Source organism: Euleptes europaea, chromosome 6 (assembly GCF_029931775.1).
Source record: "Euleptes europaea isolate rEulEur1 chromosome 6, rEulEur1.hap1, whole genome shotgun sequence".
In the NCBI taxonomy this organism is placed as follows: domain Eukaryota; kingdom Metazoa; phylum Chordata; class Lepidosauria; order Squamata; family Sphaerodactylidae; genus Euleptes; species Euleptes europaea.
In genome coordinates this window covers 85,120,637-85,147,189 of record NC_079317.1, presented here as the reverse complement: position 1 = coordinate 85,147,189, position 26,553 = coordinate 85,120,637, and the positions used below count along the sequence as shown (strand labels likewise).

General features: G+C 42.8%; 1 protein-coding gene across 1 annotated transcript in view; it reads right to left on the bottom strand.

Annotated features, from left to right (window-relative positions):
- Positions 1–24,582: 24,582 nt before the first annotated feature.
- Positions 24,583–26,553, bottom strand: part of STK33 (serine/threonine kinase 33) — a 36,737-nt gene continuing 34,766 nt past the window's right edge. The window contains exon 13 of the mRNA XM_056851650.1: positions 24,583–24,765. Within this exon, the coding sequence (XP_056707628.1) occupies positions 24,583–24,765 (183 nt within the window). The remainder of the gene's footprint in view (positions 24,766–26,553) is intronic.

The following is a 26,553-nucleotide window of genomic DNA, read 5'->3' as shown; positions in this document are numbered from 1 at the left end:
GTCACAGTTGATTTATGGCGACCCTATAGGGTCTTCAAGGCAAGAGACATTCAGAGGTGGTTTGCCATTGCCTGCCTCCACGTGGGCTGAGAGAGTTCTGAGAGAACTGTGACTGGCCCAAGGTCACCCAGCAGGCTTCATGTAGATTAGTGAAGAATCGAACCCGGTTCTTCAGATTAGAGTCCCACTCTTAACCACTACATCATGCTGGCCTCTGTTTTTTATATACAATTTATATGTACAGTATACAATATATATAATTCTGCTTTATTGGTACATAAATAACACTGAAAAATGGTTCAAGGAAACAGAAACTGGCATAAAATGGTCAAGAGTTTGATTCTCACAAAAGAGAAGCAAAATCAGAAGGGAATTTCTGGTCGAAAATGCAAGGTGTGAAGATGGATACATGTGATTCCAACCATATGTATTTAAAAGCATGCATGCACATAGGTGCAAAATGGCAGTACAACACTTCCCTTCTACCCCTGTCCAATAACTACTTTCCTAGAGAGGAAATGCCACTGGATATAAGAACATAAGAGCCCTACTGGACCACACTAGTGACCCATCTAGTCCACCAGCTTTTTTCACACAGTAGCCAGCCAACCAGTTGTCCTGGAGTACTAACAAACAAGGCATAGAAGTCAAGGCCTTGCCCTGCTGCTGTTCCCCAGAACAGAAATTCAGAGGCTTTCTGCCCTCAGATGCGGAGGCTCCCTTTAGTCACCATCACCAGTAACTGTTGAAGAACCTATCCTCCATGAATCCATCGAATCCCCTTTTAAAGCCTTCTATGCTTGTGGAGGGGCTGTGGTTCAGAGGTAGAGCATCTGCTTGGCATGCAGAAGGTCCCAGGTTCAATCCCCAGTGTCTCCAGTTAAAGGGACTAGGCAAGTAGGTGATGTGAAAGACCTCTGCCTGAGACCCTGGAGAGCCACTACCAGTCTGAGTAGACAATACTGACTTTGATGGGCCAAGGGTCTGATTCAGTATAAGGCATCTTCATGTGTTCAAAATGCTTATGGCCATCAACACCCTCTGTTGGGGAATTCCACATTTTAATTACGGATTGACTAAAGAAGTATTTCCTGCTGTTCATCCTGAATCAATTGCCCATCAACTTCATTGAGTACCTCTGAATTCTAGTGTTATGGAAGAGGGCTATTGTAGAGTATATAGATATTTAACTAGTGGAAACACAAAAATCCAAAAGCATATATCAGACATAATAAAATATGTCCCAACAACACTTCAAAATGTAATGAATGGATAAATAATAACTATGCCCTATAAAGTATGTGACAGTATCAAAAATACCACCCAAATAGACATTTTTAGGTTACATAAATCTGAAGATTATATAAATTGCATAAGACGAGCTACCAGGTACTATTCGTTTCGAAACATGTAGGAGGTGGTGATTTTCAACTGCCAAAATCATGCAGAAGTATAAACAGTATATCCCCATTCATCTCCCCTCCCACTTGGGCCCTGATCCAAATTAAAGCCTTGAACAACTATAATCCTTGGATCTTCTGGTATCGTGTCTATTTTGCCTCCGCCCCCCCCCCACCGGGTGTTTAGTTTGAGCAATGGATCTTAAAGGTGCCGAAGACCACTGCTGCATTTGTCTATGAAATACTGGAGATTACCGTAACCACAAAAACTTCTGCTCTATCATCAACAGAGTGTTGAACACATGAACACATGAAGCTGCCTTATACTGAATCAGACCCTTGGTGCATCAAAGTCAGTATTGTCTACTCAGACTGGCAGCGGCTCTCCAGGGTCTCAGGTAGAGGTCTTGCACATCACCTACTTACCTAGTCCCTTTAACTGGAGATGCCAGGGACTGAACCTGGGACCTTCTGCATGCCAAGCAGATGCTCTACCACTGAGCCACGGCCCCTCCCCCATATAAAATAAAAGTGTTATTTTACTTTTCCAGCATGGCTGAGCTTTATTTCGAAACAGGGAAGGAATATTCCTTAGATTTGGAACAGGGTGGTCAATAGGAAGATAAACAATAGTTTATGTTAGTCAGGTCTTCAAACATTGCTGTCACCCAAATCCACTGAACTGATACCTGGCTTACTCACATACACACATTACTGTGATTGCATTCAAACAGCATGCTAACTCCAGGTGAGCAAATTATTTATTTTCTTCATTTATAGTCTGACTTTTTCACTCAGACTCAAGTTGGATGACACAGAATTTTAAAAAATACAATCAACAGTGCAGTAAAGGCAGTTATGAAAATAGACTAGTGTACAAAACAGTATGCTATATATAGTCAAATAGTATAATACATACAACAGACCATGAAATCAAATTGGATTACAAAATTAGAGAAATTGTGTAACAATGGTGTGTGCCAGGGGTCCCCATTGTGGCACCCATAGGTGCCACGGTTCCTGCTGACATCTTTCTTGGTGTCTGCCCAGTGTTTTCAGAAAGTGGACTTTTGCCCAGCAGTTGACCATTACACATTTGATCTTCGCCATAAAGCCGAGAAGTGGCCGTGGGAGATTTGATTGGCTGTGCAAATGTTTAAAAATGTTGCTTTGGCAGCAGCTGCCACCGCAGCACAAGGATCTTCACTGTGCGACTGAAGGAAAGCGGCTGCAGCAGCCACTTTGTTACTGGCTCAGCCTCCTGCGGCAGCCATTTTGTGACAGCCATTTTGCGGCTGTGCCTACCACGCTATGTCAGAATCCCCAAGGGACCTATAGCTCATAAAGTTGGGGAACCCCTAGGGTATACATTGAGCAAAGCAGTGCAAGCAACTTAACATTTCACAGTCATTGACCAGGACCTATTCCCGTCATAAAAAGGCCGCCAGGAACAATTCCTTTTCCATATTCTGTGAAATGACAGGCATTTGCCTCTTCCCTGCACTGCACTACACTGCAAATTTGGGAAAGGGGATTATTTTGCGACTGGCTCTTCCTGCAAAGAACTCAAGAGTTCCTGGCATAGGTTTACAAGCCATCTCGCCTCCAGGCAGAGCTTAGAGGCAGGCCCATGCAGCTTCATCAACAGCATGCCATGCCATGAGTTTAGACCGTTATCGGCAGATGCACATGCTGTGGTGTCATGGGAATGGCCTGCCATGCAGAACAGTTGCCACAGTGATTTGTCTATAAGCAGCCACCACGTGGTGTGCTGTATGGCCTAAGCCCTGTGACAGACGATTCTGAGGCAGTGAGGAATTTTGCTGTCTTCCTCCAACCTGTGTTTTTTCCTTTTATTCCAAATTCTGCAGCTACTGTTTATTCGCATTGCTGGTAAGCTATTTTAATATATCTGCTCGCTGTTATCTGTTTGCTGTCGTTTATGTTTGGGGACCTTAGTCCGCAGGGTCTTAAAGGTATGGTAAGCTGCCTTGTGAATCCAGCATTGGATGGAAGGGTGGGGAACAAATATTTTCGTAACAGTAATAAAATAAATGTTTCTCACTAAGACCCAACTTATTCATGGGATACATGATGAGGACATCTAACTTTAAAAGATAAAATACAATGGGGGTGCACATTCAGTTTAATTGGAGCAACGGCATTGGGGGAAGAGATATTTAACCCTTTCTCCCACACCATTTTCCTAACTGTACTCCATAGACTCCCTAGCCTGCAAAAGAAAAATACAGGTATAGCATGGAGGGTAAGGATTAAATATCTCCTCCACCAGCATTACTTCCCATGGCATACCCCCCACCCCCACCTAAAACTGTATTCCATTTTTTAAAAAGGCACTGGGAGGTCCATGTATCTGTACGTATTCCCATTTCTCAAGTGAGTTTCCCATCTGCGGATATCTAAATCTACAGATTAAGGCCAAGTTGACTCTAAACATTTGTTTCTGCAAACTTGGGGTTTGCAGAAAGCCCCTAGATTTGCAGAAAATCTGATATCTTTAAAAATGCATTGGTGGGTTATGTCCCCCCCCCCACCACCCAAAAAAAATAAAGGGGAAGAAAGTGGTTGGGGGGATATTGACAAGAAGTGGGTTGGTTGACAGATAATGGGAGGGAGAAAAATAGGGTGAGATAGAAAGAGGGTAAGTTGACAGAGAAGGGAAGGAGGAGAAAGAAAGGTGGGAAGCATTGACAGTGGAGAGGGAGTGAAAAAGAGGGCAAAGATTGTTAGAGAAGGGGAGAGAGAGAAGGAATCAAAGGGAAGAAGGGATGCACCCTCCCCTCAAGTTTCTTGCAAGTCCCCACCTGTAAGATATAATTTGAATACAAAACGTATTACTTATCTGGAAAATTAGGACTAAATCCCAGTGGAGGAAACAGAAATAAAAAAAAATAGACTGCCTAATCCTGTCTAACTGGGCAACCTGATCAAGTTTGCATCTCTGATATCAGGAGTATGATTGGATAAGGGGTGAGCACGTTCCTTCTCCCTGGGATCTTAAACCCGGTCACTCGGAAAGTGGCGCCTCTCACTCCCTTTACCCTCAGAAAGAGGGGATAGCTCTCAGTCCCAAATTCTGAGAGAATGTAATTTTGTTTTTGTTTTTTGTTTTTTGCCAGCTTGAAACAGCCACTACCACATCCTTCTGTGTGTTTGGAGGGAAACCCATATATGAAACAAATATAGCCTGGCCCGTCATTGTGCGTTTCCTTTTAGCAAGATAAGCTTTTCAGCAGGTGTAAGCAGTAACTCTCAGTGGCAGGGAGCAGTAACTCTCAGTGGCCCATGTTAAGGAGTCACATCAGTATCGATGGACTTGTCAGTAGATCCTTTTAATTTTTCTCTTTAAAGGTACTTATTCTAGGACTCGAACTCCCAGGAAACTTGTCTGACAACAGGATGATAGAAATTGTTTTCTATCTTGCTACATAAGGTGGTTTTCATGTTAACTAATCCATTAGCAATCTGCTGTGCCTATGCATTATAAGTTAATCTTGCCTCAGGCAACATTAATTTAGGTTTCCTTCTTAATGGCATCTCCTCAGGGTTAAATATAGAGCCTGCTGTACAAATATTTTCATGTGTAAATCCGCATATACCCTCCCTTTCTGTGCATTTCTAGTTTCTGCAAATCATACATGTTTTTACATCCATTATTATGGAAATTCCCAATTATGCTTGATTGTATATCTTAAATATATTGAACAACATTCTCTCGGCCCCCAAACGTATAATATTTGAATAGTTTGTTGTTAACAGATCCTATGAGTCAAGTCAAGTTTATTAATACGGTCGACTCACCAATCATGTGCCAACACATCAAAATTTCCAGACACAATAGTTTTGCACCGCAGAATCACAGACTGCCTGTACATATAAAGGTGTAAGGTCAATAAAAGCAACTCCTAGTTAAAATTATCATATTAAAATTGATAAAATTGTAAAATATTCTAACAATCATTCTCTAATAAAGTTCTGCGTATTTTAATAACAACCGCACAGAACTTGGCAGTTTGGAGCGTAAGCTGAGGGTCTTCTCCTAATAGGAGCTTCTTTGCCAAAAGCTCAACTAACTCATCAGGGAATTTACCAAGTAGGGGGAAAATAAGCTTTGAGAACAGATCCTGTTAAGAATTATGGGACTCTGGGATAAATCCAAATCATGGCAAGTGGACGAAAGCAAGCAAAGTGGAATTTTCCTGCCTCCTTCCTCCTGCTGCTGCACACGGAGCCACCTGGATCCTCAGAACAACATGGGGAGAGATAAAAGTAAGCCCAGCAGTGGGAGGGGAAGGGAACTGACAAAAATCGCACCCCCTTATGCTGTCAATTGAAGTTTATGCTGCTGTAAGTGCTGTTACACCAGTGTAATGACACCTTTGGATCCAACCTCATTCTCTTCTTTGTTCACAAGTGTTGAAGAAGTGTCTTGGTGTAACAGCTGTCATTATTGCTCTGGAAATATGTATTTGCCAAACAGTAATTTTTGCTTCCTGATTGGCTATGAGAGCCAGCATGGTGTAGTTGTTTGGAGTGGTGGTTTGAAGTGGTGGAGTCTGATCTGGAGAACCGGGTTTGATTCCCCACTCCTCCACATGAGCGGCAGAGGCTAATCTGGTGAACTGGATTGGTTTCCCCACTCCTACTCATGAAACCAGCTGGGTGACCTTGGGCAAGTCACACTCTCTCAGCCTCACCTACCTCACAGGGTGTCTGTTGTGGGGAGGGGAAGGTTTGAGTCTCCCTTAAGTGGTAGAGAAAGTCGGCATATAAAAACCAACTCTTCTTCTTCTATGTCATTTTTAATAACTTTGCTGTCTGTCTCTCTCTCTCTCTCTCTCTCACACACACACACACACACACACACACACACACACACTTTTCTCTTTGTTCCCATGTGAACTTATATGCATCAATGGAGAGTAAGCTTTCATGTATTTGATAAAATGGGCCATCTCCCACAAAACTTTAGGACATAATAAATTTGTAAAGTTATGATGCCACAATAACTTAATATGTTAATATGGCAATAAACATGACAGAATATGAGTTATGTATAGGAACAATCCTACAAGTTTTTTATTTCCCTCCCTATCTGAATACATAGTGTAATGCTTAGCAATCATAGAGTATTTTGGGTGCCTAAAGCGCTTTGCACACATCTGAGCTGAGAAATGTTGGGGAGGGGTGAAGCTGAGAGAAGACTGGCTTGCCTAAGGTTACCCTATGAGTTCAGGGTGGAAGAGTTAGAATTGAAGGCTTCTTGGTTTACAGAGCACTCTTCTGGCTGTTGTGCAACATTCCCTCAAGTTGGGTTGCCAGCTCCGGGTTGGGAAATTCCTGGAGATTTGGGGGTCGAGGCTGGGGAGGTCAGGATTTGGGGAGGGGAGGGTCCTCAGCAGGATATAATGCTGTATAGTACACCCTCCTAAGCAGCCGTTTCCTCCAGGGAAATTGATCTCTACCATGTGGAGATCAGTTGTAATTTTGGGAGCTCACCAGACCCTACCTGGAGGCTGAGAACACTATTCAAGTCAAGTCAAGTTTATTAATACGGTCAACTGACCAATCACGTGCCAACATATCAAAATTTCCAGACACAATAGTTTTGCACTGCAGAATCACAGGCTGCCCGTACATATAAAGGTGTAAGGTCAATAAAAGCAACCCATGGTTAAAATTATCATATTAAAATTGATAAAATTGTGAAATATTCTATCATTCTCTAATGAAGCTCTGCCTATTTTAATAGCAACAGCGCAGAACTTGGCAACACTATTCAACAGAGTGTAATCTATGTGTCTCAGATGATCAACATTGAAAGCATTTCTCCATATTTATATTTGGCTATGGATTTCAGAACTTGGAAATTTTCATTGTCCTGTAGGGCCTAAGACCATGGAATCAAGTGATATGGAAACCTGGATCTTCAAAAATCTTCAAAAATAAACACGTTCATTTCATTTACAAAGGTATTTATGTGTACAAGTACCTAAGTACTACTCACAAGTACCAATCAACAAATTAAAAACAACTGAAGCTTTTCAGCTTTTACTCATTGCTCTGCTGTGCTGTTTTTCCCTATTTTTTTTTCACTGAAGCTCTGCAAGTATCAAATAACTGAAGCCTAAATTGTGTCTGTCTTCTTGCATTTGTAAGATTCTTTAAAGCTTCATCTTTCTGTCATTTTATTGTGTAACAGGATAGTCCCCTCCAGAAAACACTGAGGGGAAAAATTAAATGATCGTCAGTACCTGACAAGCATGAGCAGCCAGGAGAGTGAAAGAAAGACCTCTTACCTGATAAAATCGCAAAAGAAAAATCCACTGACCTGGAGAAGACAGATTATCTTCAGCAGCTGCTCTCCCATGGCAGTTAGAAAGGAACCATGTCAGGAGGTGCTATCCCTTATATTATACATGAAAAAAAAGGTTCCATGATGAAGTATAAAAAATGCTGCTCTAGAGGTCAGAAAAAGAGTATAGTTTTGCCCTTCACATAGGATCAGGTTGAAGAAAAGAAGAAATTAGGCAGATCTCATGTACATCATCCCTAGTATGCCAGATCAAGTTTATTTCCTGCAGAAAGCGGCTAGTGATCACAATTCTTAGGAATACCCTTACACCCCAGTTTTCAGTTGCTGTCATTTGGGAGAGAGAATTCAAACACAAACCAATCCTATTGTGCGTGTAGTTGACTACATCCGGAAGAACTGCCGCTCAGGTTTGGGAATTTCCAGGTCACTAACAGATTAAAGATCTAAAAAGGTGATTGGGTACAATACTGACCCTATCATTTCTGTGATATATGGTAGGCCATAAAAATCTTTGGGCCTTCAGGATACTGAATATAACGTAAACATTTTGGAGAGGCTGAAAAATGAATTCCCGCTTTGTGTCATTCTGTCTGCAGCCACACATTTGGAGGTAATCCATCATGATGAAGCAGCATTGGGTCAACTAATTCTGCATGACTCCTTTCAACCAGCTCAAATGTATGCAAACATTTGTGTCAACAATTAACTACTAAACGATGAATAAAGTTTGTGAAACTATCTGAAAGAGAAGCATTCATAGAAATTAATGTGCAGTAGGTGCTAAAAACAAACACACACACACACACACACACACAAACACACACACACCTCCAGTCCCGTAATTGGAAACAGGCTTCTGGGCACATTTTACAGGAGCTTCTCTAATGAAACCTTTGGAGAGCTTAAACAATATTTAGTTCAACCATTCAACTTTAGGGTTCTTTTTCCTGCTCTTTTCAGATGTTTCCCCCAAGGTGTCTTTGCTGAGAGAATACCTTTATGGTTCGACAAGTTCAAACACAACTTAAAGAAAATGCGTTTCATGTAACTTTTACAAGCTGAGGTTGGCACCTTACTGTTCCACAATGTCCCTAGCAGGTAAAGAAAAAAGCGAAAGGCAGATGCAAAGAGAAATATTTAAGCTAAGCGCTAAAGTGAGTCACAGAAAAGTTTCATTATTTTTCAAGCGTTTTTTTTTCTCCCGACACCCTCATCCACTGACCCAGCCGCTCATACTTTTTAATCTCTCAGCTATTTTGTGGGTTTTTTCAATGCTTCCAATATCCCCTGGCAGGTGCAATTGTCCCTTTCCTACCATGTTCATTGGAAGACTTCCTTTTGCCTTTGATCTTTTTCCTTGGGACATTCATGTTACTGCTAACCAAACGACATCATCGGAGCACCTAGAGCCTAGATTTGTCTTACTAGGTCATCTGTAGCCGGCACAGCACAGATCCCGCCACATTTTATTTGTAAATCGAGCAGAGCCACTGCTCTGTCATAGCTTTACCGAACACATCCAGCTGGTTAGGGAGTAGATAAGAGCAGCAAGAAGATTTAGACTTAGGGTTGCCAGGTTCCTCTTCGCCACTGGTGGGAGGTTTTTGGGGCAGAGCCTGAGGAGGGCGTGGCTTGGGGAGGGGAGGGACTTCAATGCCATAGAGTCCAATTGCCAAAGCGGCCATTGTCTCCAGGTGAACTGATCTCTAGCGGCTGGAGACCAGTTGTAATAGCAGGAGATCTCCAGCTAGTACCTGGAGGTTGGCAACCCTATTTAGGCTAAACGGTATCAAGTCATGTGATGATATGTTGTGCCAAAGGCATAGCAGACAATTACTGGGAGGGTAGACATGAATAAAAGAACGGGATGAATGCTGCCACCTCTAAATGAAAACAGGAAGATAATTTCTAACAATTATATAAGCAATAATACATAAACTTATACTGTTTCATGCTTTCCCTGCAAGCAATAGGAATGCTCAAGACAACCATAATGGTAGTTCTCTTGTGAGGCAAGAGTACTAAAAAAAGAAACTTAACAGCATTTTTGTAATATATTGTTACATTCAGGGCCGGTGCTACCATTAAGGTGAACCATGCAGTCGTCTAGGGTGCACACCTCAGAGGGGCGCAGAACTGGCCTGAGGGGCACAGTTTTAAACCAATTAGTTTCTTGGAAAAAATGCAACTGACATTTTTTATTTTTTTATTTTAAGCTAAGTATCACAACAGTGCTATGGAAAATAATTAATTATAGTGTCTTATAAAAAGTTTTGTAGCAATGCATCAGGCTTTTATTTTTTCTACAAGACATCTGTTTTTGAAAATTGGTTAGTAATGGGGGGGCACAAGTAGTTAGCCTTGCCTACGGCGCAAAAATGACTAGCACCAGCCCTGGTTACATTCGCCCCACTTTCTCCAAATGGTGAGAAGTTCCAGGAGTTAGTGTTTATTCAGGTGATTTCCTTAGAAGAATAGAGCATAAGAGGTTTGTAGTATCTTTGTACCGATTTTCTTTTACAAGTATACAAGTAAAGCCCATGTGAAGGCACCGACACATCCCTGCAGGGCAAATGATCTACAAACTCACATCAAAACTCCAGAGAGAAAGAGGTCCTTTGCGCATGGGTACTTTGACTCACGTTCGCCCCCGGACTGACTCGGTTATGCATGAGTTTTCTGTCCTTCAGAGGTGACCTCACGCCCAGCCCTCACAAATTCTGGGTCTTCCCAATGCAGTTATCACCCGATTCTTCAATCTTCCCTGACATCAGCCCGGGTCAAATCGTCCTCATCTCCATGCATAATCCAAAGCGCAGGACAGGGGAGCTGGGAGGGGGGTGACGTTTTTCTTACAGTAAGCACTACAGCCAATTACAAAGCAGCGTTTCTAGGGGTGGGGACTCAAATGCTCAAATGCTTCCTGGTTTTTGTCTCCCACCCAGAGTTCTTTCTGAGCAAACATTTGCCACACAATGGATTTTAAAACAACGCTTGGGTTTCCCTCCTCACCCTGTTCCTTTTAAAGAGCTCCATTTTGGGAAATTGTTTTTAAAACAGCACTTGGATTTCCACCAGGGGGAGAGGGGAACTGGACATGTTTCTCACAGTAAGCACTACAGCCAATTATGGATACTGATCATAATGCATACCTATTCTCTCCAGGATCAGAGGAGCATGCCTAATATATTAGGTGCTGTGGAACACAGACAGAATAATGCTGCTGCGGTGGTCTTCTTTGGGGGCTTCCTAGAGGCACCTGGTTGGCCACTGTGTGAACAGACTGCTGGACTTGATGGGCCTTGGCCTGACCCAGCATGGCTTTTCTTATGTTCTTAACTGATCTTCAAATGACAGAGATCAGTTATCTGGAGAAAACGGCAGATTTGGATGGTAGCCTGAATGGCATTGTACCCCATAGAGGTCCCACCCCTCCCCAACTTCCTGAGGCTTCACCCCCATGTCTCCAGGAATTATCCAACCCAGAGTTGGCAACCCGAATGGACATACAATATGTTCATAATTTAACCTACCACCTCTTGAGGAAGGGATTTCAAAGACTTACAATTCCATTGACTTGCGGGCACATTTAAACATCTAGCTCTTAGACTCATTTGAAAATTCCACTTGCAGTTCGTATAATGCTTTATTCCCCTTGGACTGTGAAGAAATTGCACCCAACTGTAATAAGGCAAATCTAATTTCTCCATTGCACTGAATGCTCCTTTTGCCGTTATTACATCTAACGTCTTTTATTCTTTGAGATGGAGGGTTGCCCTGTGTGTTGGTGGCTTTGAATTTGATGGGATCTCAGCTCATTAAAAGCAATAAAAGAGCCACTTCTTATCCATGAAATTATACTAAGTGACAGAAATCCCCATTCTTACTGATGTAAGCATATGGACAACTGCATTCTTTCCTGTGTCATTACAGTCACCCACCAAGTGCATTAATATTGAATTAGAGCCTGTAGATCACTTTTCCATTCATAATTAGTGCTTAGATTTTCCTTTAGTGAAAATACTGATTGATATGATGTTAAAACCTGTCTTTTCAATGTGCTTACAAATCTGAATGCCAAACAGATTAAAATAATGTGACTGGGTGTTTTTTTAAAATGAGGATCTTCCCCCCCCCCCCCACAAAACAGAAGGTCTATCTATTACATGGATATTCACAACATCAGCATGTTTGTTGTGAAAAACAATGTACCCATTACTACCAAGCCACATATATGTTTTACTACCAAGCAACCAAGGTCATCCCTGGTTAGTATTTGGATGGGAGACCATCAAGGAATACCAGGGTTCCTATGCAGAGGAAGGCACTGGCAAACCACCTCTTCTCATCTCTTGCCTTGAAAACCCCATAAGGGATCACCGTAAGTCGGCCGCGACTTGACGGCACTGTACACACACACACACACATTGCATCAACAGTTGCCCCCAAAGAGAGTAAATCACATTATTTATATGGGCACAGGTCTATACAAATAACAACAATCTATACAAGCTATAGCTGTGCTCTAATGTACATAAAATGAGACTGGAATCAATGCCAATATAACAGAGCTTTGTTTTTCTTTTCCCTTTTGTTCATCAGGAATGGCCACGGCTTTGGAAAGAAGCTGAATACAAGTTAATTAAGATTGCTGTGGAGAAGAACCCACGGGAGATGCTCGCGTATGGTAAGATGCAATTTGCTTGTTTCTGCCTTTTAGTCCCAAAATGCTGTTTTCTGTTTAGAATCTGGATGATATTCCATGTCGTGTTTTTAATGCAAGTCAAATTTGATGTCTCTGTAATGTGAGGTCTTTGAATTCACAAGGGCTAAATATGCAGATGTTTTAAGTTTGAAATTAGGTAACGATAGGACTGATAAGCCAGTTTAGTAATAACATTGTTTTAATTGTTCATTTATTTATGAGCAATCCACTAAAAGGCATGCAAGACACCAAGCCAGCATGGTGTCGTGGTTAAGAGCGATGGACTCTAATCTGGTGAACAGGGTTTGATTCCCCACTCCTCCACGTGGGCAGTGGACGCTAATCTGGTGAACCGGGTTGTTTTCCCCACTCCTCCACATGAAGCCTGCTGGGTGACCTTGGGCTAGTCACAGTTCTCTCTGAATTCTCTCAGCCCCACCTACCTCACAAGGTGTCTGTTGTGAGGAGAGGAAGGGAAGGTGATGGTTAACTGCTTTGATTTGCCTTACAAGGGAGAGGAAATCATCTTATAAAAACCAACTCTTTTTCTTCTACTACAATATTTAAAATAAACATTTGATTCAATAATTATTAGGGACATTCATTCGTTTGGAGATGGTGTGACAGCACAAGTTTGTCTGGATATCAGGCAGGGAAAGAGTTAGGCACCCTTCTTTTCTTCATTTCACACTGTACTCTGCCAAAGCTGCTTTTTTTCTCCGGGGTTATCCTCATTATGTATAGATTGGTCCCCAAATGTTAACCTTCAAAGCATATAAAAATGAAACCCTGAGCCTGCCATTAATGACAAGATGGGAGGAAGGAAAACCTGAAGCACATTCTTCTACTTCCAGCAATTTTACAGTGTGATCAGGGCAGCATTACTTTCTGCCAGCAATATTCCCAAGGCATTATTGACACCAGCCCCATGATCACAACTTCAGTTGCGCTTGCCTGCCACACAATTCAGGTGCACACTGGCACACATCTGACACGTTGGTGGGGAAGGGGGGGGAAGAGGCAAAAGATTTCAAACCGGCCTGCACAACTTGTGAGCGATCGATTTCATGCAGCTCACCAGCCATTCGTAGCAATCCTCACTCAGGACCCTGATAAACCTTTTTTCCTAGCTGCCTCAAGGACTCTGCAGCGGCACCTGGGAGACTACAATACATGGGCAGTGGGACTATGCTTGTCTTAGTGGACCATAAGTTGTGAAAGACTAGAAGAGAAGTCGTCATAAAAGAGACTGTCAGGATACAAGAACCTGGAAGCATGTTTGTTATTCATCCTCAGGTCATGTTTGCTGGCCTTCTAAAACCTTAAACCCACTTGAAGAACTGTCAGCAGTCACGTTTGGCTTAACCTTCATAGAGAACTTTAAGCATGAACTATCACTGACAGGCTTATTTCCCACAAGATTAGATTCTCCAACTAAATATTGTGTTCCTAGATTCATCCCTGGGGTGCTGCCATCGGAATACACACAATATGTACAAAGCACAGCCAGGATGGGTGTGGAGTCCAAAAATCCAATAATGCAACATCTAAAGACAGCTAATAATTGAAAGGCAAAAATAAAGCATACAAAGCCATACAGATGTGTGACCTGTGCTTGCCAACCTCCAGGAGGTGCCTGCAGCTATGCTGGAATTACAACTGATCTCCAGAATACAGTGATCAGTTGCCCTGGAGAAAATGGCTGGTTTGGAAGGTGGACTCTATGGTGTTACGCCCTTGTGAGGTCTCTCCCCTCCCCAAACCCTGCCTTCCTCAGACTCCACCACAAAATCTCCAGGGATTTTCCAATCCAGAACTGGCAACCCTAGATGTATCCCTACTCACTGGGGAAGGCAGGGGGAAGTCCCCAAATTAGAAGAAGAAGAAGAGTTGGTTTGTATATGCCGACTTTCTCTGCCACTTAAGGGAGAATCAAGCGGGCTTACAATCGCCTTCCCTTCCCCTCCCCACAACAGACACCCTGTGAGGTAGGTGGGGCTGAGAGAGTGTGACTAGCCCAAGGTCACCCAGCTGGCTTCGTGTGTAGGAGTGGGGAAACAAATCCAGTTCACCAGATTAGCCTCTGCCACTCATGTGGAGGAGTGGGGAATCATACCCGGTTCTCCAGATAAAACTCCACAGCTCCAAACCACTGCTCTTATCCACTATACCATGCTGGCTCTCATTAGAGCTCTGATGTGCGATATACCAGAAAGGCAAACTTTCTGTCGAGAATACCCATCTCCAGTTTCCTGAAAGGTAAGATATGAGAGCAGTTAATAAGACTCTACTGGCAACGCTTAATTGCATTACAGCAAAAGGCAAGTTAAAGAAACTAGGCCATAAATCATACGCAATACATTAAATTGCTCCTAGAAAAATTATGGAAGCCAATGACGAAAGCAGAGCAAAGATGTCCTGGCGTGGCTTAAAGTTAGCTCAATGCGCTGCACATTAAGGAAGTCCAATCTGGAGGTTACAGTAACAAACAAAGGATTTCTGGAACCAGAGACATCAATTAGGCACCTTTAAGATGTACTAACTTTCACTAAAAAGGTAAGAAAAGGAAAGATTAAAGTCCCTTTGTCTCTTTGAAAATGCTCATCCTGACCTTTATTCACTCCAGTTTCATGGAAGCCCATTTTCCCATCGATCATATCAAAGAGAAGCAACCCTTGTGCTACCAAGTTTGCTTTTTGTCCCTCACCCATACATCCTTTTCTTTGATTGTAAAGTGCTATGTTCCATCTTTTTTCCCCTTTTTCTTCAAAACAGTTCCACGTTTGAATTCTGAGAGCCCTCAGCTGCATCCTCCCAGTGCATTTCCTGCATTGGGGGATAGGACTATAATTTAGGATTGGGATTAATTGGTTCATATCTCTTCATTGTGAGCAATTAGAAAAGCAGAAACCCAAGAAAAAGAAGGATTTTTTAAAAAACAATTGATCAAAAGAATCCAAGTTTAGGGAACCTTGGGGTTTGAACAGTGCTTTTTAAAGCTACTTTGGTAGGTTATAGGCATACAAATAAACTGCACTGCATTGAATTATTTATAGCATCAACTAGCAAAATAAACCATTTTCTAATAAACATTTTCATTAAGCTTTTGTTCACTTAAATTGGAGTCTAAAATATTTATTACAATACATTTTCCATCGTTATGTATATCTTCTAGTGGAACTTTTAACAGCAAAAGAACTTGGGTATATTGCTGTTGATGATAAAACTTTATGCCGCCTTTCCAACCAATCAAGGTCCACAAAGTGCCTACATAAAAACATTTTAGCAGTTAAAAATACAAAATTCAGTTAGAAACACATAAACAAGCAACACTACAGGGAAGGCCAATAAGTATTACTGGGGGTATGCCAGGATGAAACAAAAAAGTCTTCACCTGTTGGTGTCTTTCACCACCAACAGAAAGGAGACAGACAAAGACACCAAAGAACAATACACCAACAGAGGGAGAGAGAGAAATCTTCCTAGGGAGGGAGTTGCAAAGTTTTGGTACCATAATGGAGGCCCTTTCTCAGGTTACCACCTGTCTAGCCTCAGATACCAGGAGGCAACCGAAGCAGGAGCTCCGAGAAGGTGGTCCTTAAGGTACGTTTGTCCCATGCTGTACAGGGCTTTAAAGGCCAGGACCAGTACCTTGAATTGTGCCTGGAAGCAAATTGGAAGCTAGTGTAGATGGAACAAACCTAGAGTGATACGGTCCCTATGACACTCGACATTCTGTACCAACTGGAGATTCCAGTCTTCAGCCCCATATAGGACACACTGTAGTAATCTAATATAGATGTTACCAGGGCATGCACCACAGTGGCAAGATTTTTTCTGTCCAGGAAGGGTTGCAGCAGGCTCACCAGCTGAAGCTGCTGAACGGCACCCCTGGCCACTGCTGCCCAGGTACACCCCCAAGCACGAACCTGCTTCATTAAGGGGAATGCAACCCCATCCAGAATAGGAAATAACCCATTTCCTGGGTCAGACCTTCCTCCTCCCATAGCACCTCTTGTTTTGTTGGGATTAAGTTGCAGCTTGTTAGCCCTCATCCATTCCAAAACTGCCTCCAGGCACCGGTACACAGTTTCCCCAGCCTCACTCTCTGAATGACCTCTTCCAGTGGACTTAAGTTAATGTTGAAAAGAACAGGGGGAGACCAGAACCAGCATGCATTGCTTTCCCCACACTAGTGTTGCCAACCTCCAGGTAGTAGCTGGAGATCTCCTGCTATTACAACTGATCTCCAGTCCATAGAGATCAGTTCACCTGGAGACAATGGCCGCTTTGGCCATTGGATTCTATGGCATTGAAGTCCCTCCCCTTCCCAAATCCTGCCCTCCTCAGGCTCTGTCCCAAAAAGCTCTCGACAGTGGTGAAGAGGAACCTGGCAACCCTACCCCACATTATTGGGAAGCATTTGCTTTTTCTGGTCACCAATATCAGCCTGATCGGAAGAAGAACCAGAAGGGCAACATCACGCAAATGCCTACTATCCCTTCCATTTTACTACCAAACATGTACTCTAGACTTTAAGAAAGATCATTTCAATAAATTTAGGGAACTACTGGGTGTGATCCCGTGGGTGAGAATATTGAATGAGAAGGGAGTACATGAAGGATGGGAAATTCTAAAAAGGGAGCTACTGAAGGTGCAATTTCAATCAATTCCCATGAGGAGAAAAAAAGATAGAGGTTTGAAGCAACCAGGGTGGATGTCTAAAGAACTTTTGGTTGAGATAGGATTTAAGAAAGGACTGTACAAGAAGTGGAAAAAGGGAGAAATCAACAAAGAGGAATTCAAACAAGTAGCCGGCACATGTAGGGATAAAGTCAGGAAGGCTAAAGTGCAGAATGAGCTCCAGCTAGCCAGGGAAGTTAAAAACAACAAAAAAGGGTTTTTTGGTTATGTCCATAACAAAAAGATCAAGGTAATGATCGGGTCATTGCATGGAGAGGATGTTGAGTTATTAACAGGGGAGGCAGAAAAGGCAGAATTACTTAACTCCTTTTTTGTATCAGTCTTCTCCCAAAAGGGGAATAGTGCTCAACCTGGGAATAATGGAGCAGAGGATGCAATAGGGGAATTACAGCATAGTATAGACACTGAGATAGTACAGGAAAACCTGGCTACTCTTAATGAATTCAAGTCTCCGGGGCCGGACGAACTGCATCCAAGGGTGTTAAAAGAACTGGCTGAAGTGATTTCAGAACCACTGGCAATAATCTTTGAGAATTCATGGAGAACAGGAGGTTCAAGCAGACTGAAGGAGAGCAAATGTGGTCCCCATCTTTAGAAGGGGGGGGGAGAAATCCCAAACAATTATCGCCCAGTCAGCCTGACATCAATACCAGGTAAAATACTAGAGCAGATAATTAAACAGACAGTCTATAAGCACTTAGAAAGAAATGCCGTGCTCACTGACAGTCAACATGGGTTTCTCAAAAACAGGTCATGCCAAACTAATCTCATATCTTTTTTTGAAAGAGTGACAAGTATGGTAGATGAAGGGAATGCTGTAGATGTAGTGTACCTTGATTTCAGTAAAGCCTTTGATGAAGTCCCCCATGATCTTCTTGAAACAAAGCTAGTAAAATGTGGGCTGGACACTGCTACTGTTAGGTGGATTGGTAATTGGTTGACCAATCGAACCCAAAGGGTGCTCATTAAGGGCACATCTTCATCCTGGAGAGGAGCGACCAGTGGGGTACCACAGGGGTCTGTCCTGGGACCGGTACTATTTAATATTTTTATAAATGACTTGGATGATGGGATAGAGAGCACGCTAATCAAATTTGCAGATGACACCAAGTTAGGAGGGCTAGTTAATACCCCAGAGGGTAGGGTCAGAGTTCAGAATGACCTCGATAGACTGGAGAGCTGGGCCATAAGCAATAAAATGGATTTCAATAGGGAGAAGTGTGAAGTAGTTCACCTAGGCAGAAACAACATAAGGCACAGGTACAGGATGGGAGATAGTTGGCTTGACAACAGTACATGTGAAAGAGATCTGGGAGTCTTAGTGGACCACAAACTGAACATGAGTCAACAGTGTGATATGGCGGCTAAGAAGGCCAATGCAATTCTGGGCTGCATCAATAGGAGTATTGTGTCTAGATCAAGGGAAGTAATACTACCACTGTATTCTGCATTGGTCAGACCTCAATTGGAATACTGTGTCCAGATTTGGGCTCCACAATTTAAGAAGGATGTTGACAAGTTGGAGCATATCCAGAGGAGGGCGACCAGAATGGTCAAAGATCTGGAATCCATGCCCTATGAGGAGAGACTTAGGGAGTTGGGTTTGTTTAGTTTGGAGAAGGTTGAGGGGAGACATGATAGCCATGTTTAAATATCTGAAGGGATGTCATGTTGATGAGGGAACTAGCTTGTTCTCTGTTGCTCCAGAGACTAGGACATGGAGTAACGGATTTAAACTAATAGAAAAGCGATTCCACCTAAACATTAGGAAGAACTTTCTGACGGTGAGGGCTGTTCAACGGTGGAATGCGCTGCCTCGGAGGGTGGTGGAGTCTCCGTCTTTGGAGGTCTTTAAGCTGAGGCTAGATGGCCATCTGTCGGGAGTGCTTTGATTGTGGGATCCTGCATGGCGGGGGGAGAGTTGGGGTCACTGGGGATGTGGGGGGAGGTAGTTGTTAATTTCCTGCATTATGCAGGGGGTTGGACTAGATGACCCTGGTGGTCCCTTCCAACTCTATGATTCTGTGATTGTATGATTCCCTTTCAAATCCTGCTTCAGTCACATGCTGCCACCATTTATTCATCTCCAAATAAATAAATAAATAGGCCGAGATCTCGTGTGTGTGCTTCTGTGCTTGAGACCATACACATCCTGTCCACAGGGTGAAACAAACAAGGAGCTAACTTTTATTTATAGCTTAAACACAACGTTGGAGTGAGTCAGGTAGATGATCACAAAATTTCTCCACACGGACGTTTGGACCATAGCTCTGCGCAGGCATTCAGGATTCTTGGTTACAAGTCGCCTCTCTCCCAGCCAGCCTCAGGCCATTATTCTGTCAGTCACCCGCTGGGTTAAACTTCCATCTTCTTACTCGGCCACTTCTAACTCTCCCGCTTACTGAACTAATGGCTTTAACTGTCTGTCAGCCTCTCGCCAACATTCCTTCCGTTCCCATTGGTCATTCTTAGGGAGAGGTGGTACTTTACCTGTCCACCACAATCCCTTCTTTTCCCTCCCCCAGTGATGCATAAACAGGACTACTGAAAGCATGGAGCTTGGAGAAACTTGTTCTCCTGGGAACAAAGAGGTCCGTAGAGATTCCAAAAGGCTACACATTTGCAACACGTTTTTGTTGATTTCCATTTACATGGTTAAAAATGCCTGCTTCCAGGCTTCCTTCCCAGGATCCTGCATTCCTGAGGGTCACCATGGTTCTAATCGACCTTCATCAAACCAATACCTTTTGTCCATTAAAAAAATGCATAGTGGGTCAGACCCAAGGACATGATTATGTGGTAGAGTTATGAAGGAAACTGTGAACAAAATAACCTTCAAAGAGCAAGAAAAAGTATTCTATGAAATGTACTCTGTTAGACAAGGGCTTAAAAGGTAAAGGTAAACGTCCCCTGTGCAAGCACCGGGTCATTCCTGACCCATGGTGTGACGTCACATCCCGTTTACTAGGCAGACTTTGTTTACGGGGTGGTTTGCCAGTGCCTTCCCCAGTCTTCTTCCCTTTGCCCCCAGCAAGCTGGGTACTCATTTTACCGACCTCGGAAGGATGGAAGGCTGAGTCAACCTTCAGCCTGCTACCTGAAACCAACTTCCTTGGGATCGAACTCAGGTCGTGAGCAGAGCTTGAACTGCAGGACTGCAGCTTACCACTCTGCACCATGGGGCTCTTCAGACAAGGGCTTACAGCAGCTTAAAGAAATCACTGCCAATACCTTGAGCGTGGGGGTCTATTAAAGACTCATACAACAGAAGTCACAGTGCAAGGAATCTAGCTATGTGGATCTTCTGGTTGTTCAGAGAAGTACAGAAGGTTCTGCATCCCTTCCAGATTATATTTTCAGTAGCACTAAGGAAGATGATAGATGGGTAGAGTCAGCACTAATACAAACGGTGCAGTGGTTCTTACACTTTCTCAGACCTATCACTGAAACAACACTGCTTCTGAACATTTTCTACATATATCTTATTATTGCTCAATGATGTTCAGCACGGCATTCAGCATAATTTAACATAGGGAGGAGATTCTCCCAGCCACTGAAGTGTTATGATTCTAGAAAGCAGTGTAGTCAATCATGGGAAATAATGTCTCCCAATTTTTGTATAGTAATGGTAGTTTGGCATTTCCACGTCTGGCTTGTTAGTAAAAGATCGACATGTTTCACTGGTGCCGGCTGGCAAGAGATATTCCAGTGATTTTTGTACCTAAAAAAAAACCAAACTTTGTCAAAATCAGTAGCAGCAGTTTCTTTATGACAGCGTGGTGAGAGCCAGCATAGTGTAGTGGTTAAGAGGGGTCTAATCTGAAGAACCAGGTTTGATTCCCCACTCCTACACATGAAGCTTACTGGGTGACCTTGGGCCAGTCACAGTTCACTTAAAACTCTCTCAATTCCACCTACCTCACAAGGTGTCTGTTGTGGGGAGGAGGGGAAGGGAAGGTGATTGTAAGCCGGTTTGAGACTCCTTAAAAGGTAGAGAAAAGTGGAGTAGAAACACCAACTCCTTTTCTTCTTATAATGGTGATTACTAAACTTTCTATACCGCAAAGCTTATGCCTGTGCAAACTACCTGTACTGGTCACCATCACTTTTTAAAAACCTAAGTAGAAAGGTTCTCTGTTGTCTCTCTACCCAATATTAATATTTGAAACACTCTTCAAGGTGATTGTAGCTATCAAATTTTCATGTAGATAGGACTGAACAAATGAACTAGTACTGCATTTTTAAACTACTGTTAGACTACTGTTATTAAGGTTTGTCAGAATGGGCCCTTTCCTTTAGTTTTCCCTGTGGTGCCACTGTCTGATAACTATATAACCACCACCAAAGACAAGCTGCTATGGCAACCAGAAAGCACTCTAAGTCTTAGGTACTTCATATGGGCACCAAGTCCTCTGGGATGAGTGTATTTATTTTTTACATTTGTATCGAGCATGGTGTAGTGGTTAAGAGCAGTAGTTTGGAGCAGTGGACTCGGATCTGGAGGACTGGGTTTGATTCCCCACTCCTCCCCATGAGCGGCGGACACTAATCCCGGATTGGGTTCCCCCACTCCTATATGTGAAGCCAGCTGGGTGACCTTTGGCTAGTCACAGCTCTCTTAAAGATCTCTCTGACCCACCTACCTCACAGGGTGTCTGTTATGGGGAGGGGAAAGTGATTGTAAGCCGGTTTGATTCTTCCTTAAGTGGTAGAGAAACTTGGCATATAAGAACAAACTCTTTGTCTTCTTCTATCCTATCATTCTTTCCAGGAGCTCACAGAAGTATTTCAGTTTCACAACATTCAGTGAGGCAGATTAGGCTGAGAAAAAGTGACTTGCCTAGGGCTACCCAGTAAATTTTAAAAAAATTATTTTTTTAAAATCATTACTATCAACTTCATAACTGTTATATTGTCTTGGATTAATTAATATCATGGTTAGCTGTCTTGATAACTCTCAGATTCAGAGGTAAGGTATAAACTGTTTAAACAAATAGACAATGGGGATTGACTATTCATTTCCCACCTTCAAACCTCACTCTCTAACCTTCACAAAGCAAACCTAACTCTCTAACCTTCATTTGGGGTGGTTGAGGCAAGAAGCTGACAACTGCGGATATGTGAAATAGTGCGTTGAACGGGTCATGGGATGCCTCGCAATACAAATGTGCAGGTTATGCCTTCCGGACGGGGTATAAATTGAAATATAAATAAATAAATAAAAATAGTACACAGGTCTTCCAACTCGTGAGGAACACGGACTGATGCATTCCATTTATATAAAACTCTACATGCTCATGGGCTTATGGTTCAAAAGAGCAGTAGGCACAATATATGTCAGCTCATAAAACTTCATTTACAATAGCCAATAACTTACCTGAACATAGAACAGAATCACTTTTACCACCATGTCATCAGTTTGCAGCTAAGCAACCACTCTGATCAAGTAGGACTGACCTGAGGTTGGCTAATGATGCCTCTGCAGCTCTAACAGAGCAAGTCTTGACATACCCTTCAAGTAACTGTCTCACTGCAGGGAAAGAACTAGCAATGTGAGTTAATAGCTGGCTAGATTTGGTCTTTTAAGACAAAAAGGACCTATTGTGCCACTGTCAAGGAAATCAGAAAGCAGGATGGACTTTCTAAGAGATTCTCTGTCCGTTTCATATCAAAATGGAGAGACTGTCAGATCCAGTATCTGGAACAGGGGTTTGCTGGAAATAACCTGAGCATTTACAGTAAGAAAAATTCTGTAAAATCAATTGAGTAATTCAGGTGAAGTACTTCTGAATGTCAGCTGATACAAAGTTAGGACATTCTACAAAGCTCACGTTAGTAATTCTTTCTCTGGCTTAAACAATATATTAAATTCTTCATATATGGAACATCATTTATGATTTCATATGGAATAATTAAACATGAATTGAGATATTTGTTTCAAACAGAGAAGTGTCAAAATCTCTGTTCCCAGCTCCTATTTGGAAATCAGGACAACAACCTGGGAAGGCAGGGGTAGCCCAATCTCTGCTATGCACTCCACAGCTTTACTGAGATAATGAATGTTTCTGTACATGTACAATGCATTCAGGATCACTTACAACCAGAGGAAGCATACAACATTTTCCAAAATAATATAAAAATGTTTGAAAGAAATATTATGAAAGTATAGAGATCAGACTGCTGACAACTTTAACATAGTACACTACCTGTGCAATCCTGAAGGGGGGCGAAATGCTCTTAGGAGCCGGTGTGACCCCTACGCCGGGGTCCGGGCCACTTGCGCCATGCAAACTGGCACGGATGCCAGCGTAGAGCCACTTAGGCCAGCCCCCCTGGACCGTGGTGGCAATGTGGCCCTCGGACACTGGCATGGCCTCCCACCGGCATTCTCCCGGCATTCTTGGGGCATTCTAACCCCGTTCGTGCTGGGAACGCCCCCTAATGCAACGCCGTTGCTGCACCATTTTTGACGGCACAGCATCATTGTTTGCAATGGGGCCTTTCCTCCTATTTTAAGGTCTTTTTTTGTTTTTAAACCTGCTTCCCCCACCCCACCCCCCGCAGCGGCCGGGAAACCTCTGTGGAGGCGCTGCGGTGGCAGAGCTGCCTCCGGCCGATGCAGTTCCCAGGGCTGTTCTTTAAGTGTCGATGTCTGTTTTCAAGTACACTGTTATGAAGTAAATATAATATCATAGGCGTTGTATTTTAGAAGGAAAATTTTGCATAAATGTTGGACTTTTCCTTAGCAGCACAACCCATCCTTTTAAAAATAAAGATGTATTTGTATGTGAAAGTTATTTTTATTTAAATCAATACACAAAAATTTTAGCAGCAAGAAGAATGCCTCAGAAATGTTCATAGTACTTAAAATGTTTAGAATAAGTTCTCTAAAAAAAATCTACAGTGACACAAACATATCTGGAACAAGTTTCATTGACCTTGGTACATGAGTTATAATGCCTACAGCAAGTTTAAAAGCAAGATTCTACCAAATTCTTAAAAGTGCAAAATGCACAGAGTTATAAAAAATAAACCGCAGCCATTATGTATTTTGGCTTCTTATTTCCCGCCCCCCCCCCTTTCACAAATCTTCGTGACAATATTAAACAGTCTTAGGTAAAACACAGAAAAGTGCTCTCACGTGAATGATGCCTGCTACTCTACAGTAAATTGTTATAAAAGATATTTTTAGACAGTTCTGTGCTTGGAAAGCAATACTCAGTGGATGCCCTCATACAGGTAAGGAATTCACACTGCATTAGAACATTTATCAGCACTACCATGAAGCTAGAGCTCCTTTGATAGTTATGGGTTTCAGAACAACAGAAAAGGCTTAAGAGCGCAAGACACACAGGTCCTTGTGATGCAGTCGCCACATTTTGGCACTAGCAATAGGTGCTTTGCAAAGAACTGCATTTGGAGCAGATGGATCTTTCCTAGGATTTCTTTTTGGTTTTCAGTAAGCCGCTATTGGTCGCTGATTTTTGCGTCGTTTTGTTTAACGATCCTTGACTCGCAGAAAAAGAAACTTTTTCGACTTCCATTTTCTTCTCTTGACCTTCCTGGCTCCGTTTTGAATTCCCCACTGGAGACACTGATCCAGTTCTACTAATCTGTGACTTGAAAAAAAAATCAAAATATGTTAACAAAGAGGAAGAGTCCTATAAGAGTAAGCACTGTGGTACTCACTGGACCACAGCAATGTAGGTTTGGAAGAAGGGGATTTCTTAGTAGAAACTGCAGCGTCAAGACCAGGCTCTTGAAGTGGGTGTTTTCCCCTCATGATTAGTGGACAGCACTCATGTTGAATGGGTAAGCACACACATTTGTCTAACAGTTAACCTCTGTGAAGTCAAGAGCCAGTGTGGTGTAGTGGTTAAGAGCGGTAGACTCTAATCTGGAGAACTGGGTTCGATTCCCCACTCCTTCACATGAGCAGCAGACTCTAATCTGGAGAACCGAGTTTGATTCCCCACTAATGCACATGAAGCCATCTGGGTGACCTTGGGCTAGTCACAGTTCTCTTAGAACTTTCTCAGCCCCATCTACCTCACAAGGTGTCTGTTGTGGGGAGAGGAAGGGAAGGTGATTGTAAGCCAGTTTGGGACTCCTTAGAAGGTAGATAAAACTGGGGTATAAAAACCAACTCCTCTTCTTAGTATAAATCTAATCCTATAAACCCTTCAGACTACTTCAGTTAAGTGTAGCTGGACGAGTCGGTTCAGAAATTGGCAGTCTACTGCATGCAAATATCTTTGCAGCGTGCAGGACACCTCTGGGCTCACAGCTAGCCTTGTCTCATCTGTAGATGCTGTTTGTGTGAACCATTCTCTGTAGACACTTTATATGGCAGCTGTACTTTCTCAACATAACACAGAAGTTTAAAACTAGGCAAGGCCAAAATCACGCACTTCCAGTTACCAGCTGCACACTGCAGGTATTAGTTATGCAGAAGCTTGTGAATCACCTAGGAGACTCTCTCACACAGCTCAGATAAAGCACGTAGGTCCCACTGAGGTTAGGGGGCTACTTATGAATACAGCTGCATAGTTGTGACTTTATGGTGGAAGGCCCACAAAGCCCAAAATATTCATCAAACACTAACACACTTTTACGCGGGACTGCCTTTGGAAAGTACCTGAAAACTTCAATTGGTTCAGAATGCAGTGATCAGAGTTGTAACCAAATCCTATTATGAAAACTGTATAACCGCAGTTTTGTATCATCGTCAATGGCTTCTGATTTGTTTCCAGGCCAAAGTTAAAGCTGGTGACACTTTAAAGTGCTAAATGGATTCGGACTAGGAGATATGAAGGACCTTTTCCTCTCATGTGTCCTAACCTGTGATCTCAGATCTTCAACTGGTGTGTTACCATAGTATCAGAGCTGAAACAGATGAGCATTTGAGGTAGATACTTTCGGCCATGGCTTTTGGAAGTTCTCCAAGACACTCAGTTTGCCACCTTACACTTTCTGGTATTGTCCCCCCCCCCCCCCCCGAACATATTTGGGAATGGGTAAATTGTATGCAACTTTCTGTCTTCTGATTGTGCTGTTTTTCAAACACTGCTAGTTTGTTCTCTGATTTGATCAATTTACAAAATTTGTATCCCACCTTTCTGCCCTTCCAAGGGCCACAAGCCCTGACCTGGATGGCTCAAGCTAGCCTGATCTCGTCAGATCTCAGAAGCTAAGAGGGTCGGCCCTGGTTAGTATTTGGATGGGATACCACCAAGGAATACCAGGGTTGCTGCGCAGAGGAAGGCACTACCAAATCACCTCTGTTAGTCTCTTGCCATGAAAACTCCAAAAAGGGGTCGCCATAAGTCAGCTGCGACTTGACGGCGCTTTACACACACACACACAAGGGCCACAAAGGTAGCTAGTGATTTAAAAGATATATGATA